General features: G+C 37.9%; 1 protein-coding gene across 1 annotated transcript; it reads left to right on the top strand.

The window, feature by feature from the left end:
- Positions 1 to 190: 190 nt before the first annotated feature.
- On the top strand, positions 191 to 1,811 carry LOC125482762 (probable JmjC domain-containing histone demethylation protein 2C; the record flags this gene model as incomplete). Its single annotated transcript, XM_048594897.1, has 4 exons — positions 191 to 296; positions 522 to 646; positions 1,126 to 1,269; positions 1,722 to 1,811. Coding segments are annotated over 4 exons (420 nt in total), but the record flags the coding sequence as incomplete, so codon positions are not given.
- Between the last annotated feature and the right edge of the window lie 3,237 nt (positions 1,812 to 5,048).

The following is a 5,048-nucleotide window of genomic DNA, read 5'->3' as shown; positions in this document are numbered from 1 at the left end:
CCTTCATCAGAAAAGCCTTTTCTGATGAAGGGTCTAGGCCCGAAACGTCAGCCTCTCTGCTCCTATGATGCTGCTTGGCCTGCTGTGTTCATCCAGCCCTGCACCTTGTTGTCTCGGATTCTCCAGCATCTGCAGTTCCTACTATCTCTGACAAAATAACCAAAACACGTTTCACTTTTTTTTTAAAAAGGACGACGTAGACAGCCTGAGCCCAGTTCTCAGGGACAACCCTCCACTTCATGAAGAGGTGAAAGCTTGGGTTAAAGAACAAAAAGTTCAGGAGATTTTTATGCAAGGTATCATTTTGCTTTTATCTTCTAATGCAATTGTATTATTACATGAAAAATGAATCTGCTTATTTTTAATTCATTTTAATGCAAATCTCTGAGATATGTATTCGGCTTGGCATCATTTATTTTGAGGTTGACCATTCGACCTTTAGCAACTGATATAAAATTTATTTTCAGTTCCATCCCTCATACCTTCACAGTGACCAATTGGTCCTTTGTTGCTCTTTTCAGGTCCCTATTCATTGAACGGCTATAGAGTACGAGTGTACAGGCAAGATTCTGCCACCCAGTGGTTCACTGGTATCATTACTTACCACGATCTTTTAAGTCGCACTATGATCGTTATGAACGACCAGGTAAATGGATTTGGAGAGTTGCCACTGCTTGTATACATTTGTTAATCTGGATGTTCTGCAATTAGAAAAAAATTAAATATGGAAAATGTGCATGTTTTAATTTAAATTATCACCCCTTTATGTAAGCAACTATAGATTATAAATGTGTACTCTATTTTCCATCTTGTGGAAGGTGATGACCCACATTACAATTAAGACTCATTAGTGCAAGAAAGTTGAATTACTTTGCTGAATTGGATAGTTGTCACATCTGAACTTCAATAGTAAATGTCGACAGGGTCTTCATCATCATGCAGAACATTGCCCACACATGCACATTTTAACATGGGTTACCTGATAGCAGCCCAGGATGTGGAATTAGGTCATTTTCTGAATAACATTAGTGCAATATTTTGCATGTAGTATTCTCATTTAAGTGCAGCAAGTAAATTTTTCTGCTACTTATTATAAATGATGTCCTGTTTTTGTGAACAAACCAGGTGCTAGAACCACAGAATGTTGATCCTTCTATGGTACAAATGACATTTTTGGATGATGTTGTTCATTCTCTGCTGAAAGGTGAAAACATAGGCATCACATCAAGGCGAAGATCTCGTTCCAATCAGAATAATCCAACAATTCATGTAAGTATTTGAGATAATTAGAATTGCTAAAGGCTGTTATGTTTCCAACCTGCAAAGCATATTTGTCGATTAGTGCAAGTCTGTACTCTTATTTAGATAAAGAATAACGGATATATGTCTGGCAATAATAAATGAGTAATCTGATTAATGAGTTTAAATGCTCTACAATTGGAATGATGGCTAACTCAACTAAACGGTAATGTGTGTGTGTGTGACTTTTATTGTATGTGCAGTGACTCATTGCATGTTTATTTAGAAATGTTTCTGTTATGGAAAAAGAAAACTGATGTTAGTCAAATGTGCATTTCTGGTTTTGATTCCAAATGTTGAAAACTCTTCACTGTAGCATGTTGTATATTTAGATGTGGAAGTCGCACAATGTAACTGACCTGGGAATAATTTAATTGTGAGTAAAGAACTTGTCATGTTTTTCACATTATCTATTTGTGCAGCTCAGCCATATTGATTTGCTGAAATATGGATCCTACAGAAACTAACAGGAGGGCAAAGCCTTTTCAAGGACTGCACTTTTAATAACCAGCAAGCCAGATTCATTTTTTGCCACTCTTTTCTAGTTGACATGTTTTTTTGAATCTTTGCTTAATTTTATATTTTTCTTCACTTGTAATAGTTTATGCTGTATTCCCAGGGCATAATTTGATTGATTTTTGACAGCCATACACTTTTTTTTTGCTATTTTTCCATTGTATTAATTTGCGAATGTGTTTTATTGATATTTTCGAATCAACTAGTTTAGTGATCTTTTACACATCTCTGGATTGTGATATTTGTGACCTTACATTTGATTGGATTACTACTTTGTTATTATTACCAATTACAGAGCTATTATTTATTTAATGTAAAGTAGAAACCAAGAAAAATAAACTGAGACATTCTTCCATGCATATTTCAGATTTTCCTATCACTAATCATCAGAATCCTCTATTATCTGTTGCCCCCTTTGTTCCCAATTTATTCATCAATTTCTTGATAGTGGTTGAGATAAACAAATACATTTTCATCTAATTTATTCATTCTCCACAGTTTAAATTCCTAATGTTGAAATCCAGCTTCATTGTTTATTTCATTTACAATTGCATTTTAAAAACAATTTAGCCTTGGCCCTTGGGTGCCACAGTATTTCTGCAGCTATTGATCTGCCCGATCACACTTTCACCAACACTTTGGAGTTTTACCTGTACAACTATTTGTCTCTCTCACCCTGGCCATTCTCCCTTAAGTGTGAGGGACACAGACTTAAAAGGATATGACAGACAGCTAGTTCGACAATTTACCACCAAATTTGGTAGATTGCATTCATTATTGTTGGGTCCTGCTCTTCTGTGCTAAAATTTCTCGTGATTCCAGGAACATTCTGAAATGCCAAGACATTGCTCTGTTTCTTTTGCCTCCAGCGAACCATCTTCTTCAATTAATCTCCTCTGTGTGTTGCACCATCACCTCCCGTTAAAAACTGAGAAACCCGTGGACAGTTTTGATCCTGGGAATGCAACATCTGCGCTGATGTAACCCTCTCACTAGTTCCTCTGAACAAAGATTCTTGTTAGTTTTTCACTGCCCTAGCCTGAAGTTGCATCTTTCACATGTTTTTTTCTGTCTCCCTGTGAGCTCATCTTTATCCACAAGACCTGTCTGCTGTTTCTGCTAAGCTGCTATTACCCATTGGCCCCTTCCTGGTCCTTATTATTAGCCAATAGTGTTATTTTATCTTTTCAGGTGATGCCATTCTCGCCTTTAAATCTGCCATTGTGATTTCCATCCTCAAAAAAAAAACCTTGACCTTACTGTCATTGCAAAGTATGATCTCATCTTAAACATCCTTTACCCCTTCAGAGTCCTTGAATGTGTTTTCACCTCCGAAGTTGACTGCCCAATTTTCCTGGCTGTCCATGTTTAAGTCCTTGAAAGAAGCTTTGTACTGCTTTGGTGCCTACATTGACGATGTAAAAGCTCCAAGAGGATGTTTTAGTGATTTTAATGCGGCAGAGATAAACTATCCTTCCTTATCCTTTTTGATCTCACTGCAGCCTTTCACACTGTTAACCATCTTATTCTCCTCCAAAGCTTCTGTGTTGCCCACCTGGTTGGGACTGCTCTTACCTGGTTTCAATTTTTTTTATCTACATCGTTACAGCCACAAAATCACTTACAATGGCTTCTACTCAAATATCATTACCTTTTCTGCCCCCAAGAACCTGTCCTAGCCCTCTTCTATTTCTCATCTCCTCCTAACTGTCCCTTGGTAATAACATTTGAAAGCGCAATGTTAGTTTTTTTACATGAAGACACTCCGTTGTACCTTACCATCACTACTGCTAAACTATCAGACTGTTTAATCAACATTCAGTCCTGGATAAACAGCAATATCCCTAAAATAAATATTGGGAAAACAAAAGTCCTTGTTTTGCACATCACACTGCAGACTAATTCGGTCCCTCAGAATTACTTCCAGTAGGTGCCCCACTATTAAGGTAGACTAACTGGCGCATAGTTTCCTGGTTTATCTCTTCCTCTCTGCTTGAATAACAAAATCACATTGGCTGTCCTCCAATCCTCTGGACCTCTCTTGTGGCCAGAGAGGAATTGAAATTTTTTGCTAGTACTCCTGCTATTTCCTCCCTTGTATCTCTCAATAGCCTGGGATCCATTTCATCTGGCCTTGGTGATTTATCTCCTTTTAAACCTGCCAGGCCACTCAAAACCTCTTCTCAAACAATGCTAATTTTAAAAATTATGTCGCAGTCCTTCCCAATGATTTCTATACTCAGATTGACCCTCTCTCTAGTGAACACCAGCACAAAGTATTTATTTAGAAACCAACCTACATCTTCTGGCTCCATGCACAAATTACTGCTATAGTCCTTAATGGGCCCTACTCTTTCCCTCGTTATCCTTTTACCCTCAATTTTCCTTTATTTTACCTGTCATTATCCTTTCATGGCCCCTTTTTGCTCTCTGAATTGTCTTTTTACATTTTCACTTGCACATTCTATACTCTTTCTCGGGCTTCTGCTGTTTTGAGCCATCAGTATCTGCCGTAAGCTTCCTTTTTTCCCTTTATTCAGTTCTGAATATTCCTTAACATCCAGGGTAAGCTGGATTTGTTGGTTCCTTCCTTTAACTTTATTTGAAACATGTTGGCCCTGTACTTTCCTTATTGCCTTCATCCCACTGTGGAACATGTCTCACTGTTCTGACACCGATATACCTAAAACAATCTGATCCCAATCCAAATCATATTGGATTTTATTAAAATTGATTTTATTAAAAATTTACAGCTTTGATTTCAGGCCTATCCTTGCTCCCTTCCATCACAATCTTGAATCTACTGCTAACTACCATTGACCCTCACTGATCGTTCAACCACTTGTCCAACTTTATTACCTAAAATTACGTCTAGAACCACCCCCTCTCTTATAGGACCTCGTGTATAGCTTTAAAAACTCTCAAGATGCATTTTAAGAATTATGCTCCCTCTAAAACTTTGCCCTATGACTAGCCCAGTTGATTTTGGGGAAGTTGAAATCCTCTACTATCAGTACCCTATTACATTTAATCATCCCTGAAATTTGCCTCCTGTCTGTTCTTCTATTCCCCTCTGACTGTTAGGGGGCCTAGAGTACACCCCCAGCTATGTGAGTGGTTTTTTTTTTGGCTTTTAGGTTTGACACATATGGCTTCATTTGAGATAACAAGGTGTAGAGGTGGATGAACACAACAGGCCAAGCAGCATCAGAGGAGCAGGAAAGCTGACGTTT

Source organism: Rhincodon typus, unplaced genomic scaffold, assembly GCF_021869965.1.
Source record: "Rhincodon typus isolate 14 unplaced genomic scaffold, sRhiTyp1.1 hic_rhity00016622, whole genome shotgun sequence".
Classification (NCBI taxonomy): domain Eukaryota; kingdom Metazoa; phylum Chordata; class Chondrichthyes; order Orectolobiformes; family Rhincodontidae; genus Rhincodon; species Rhincodon typus.
The sequence above is the reverse complement of the archived record's forward strand: the minus strand, read 5'-3'. Positions and strand labels throughout refer to the sequence as shown.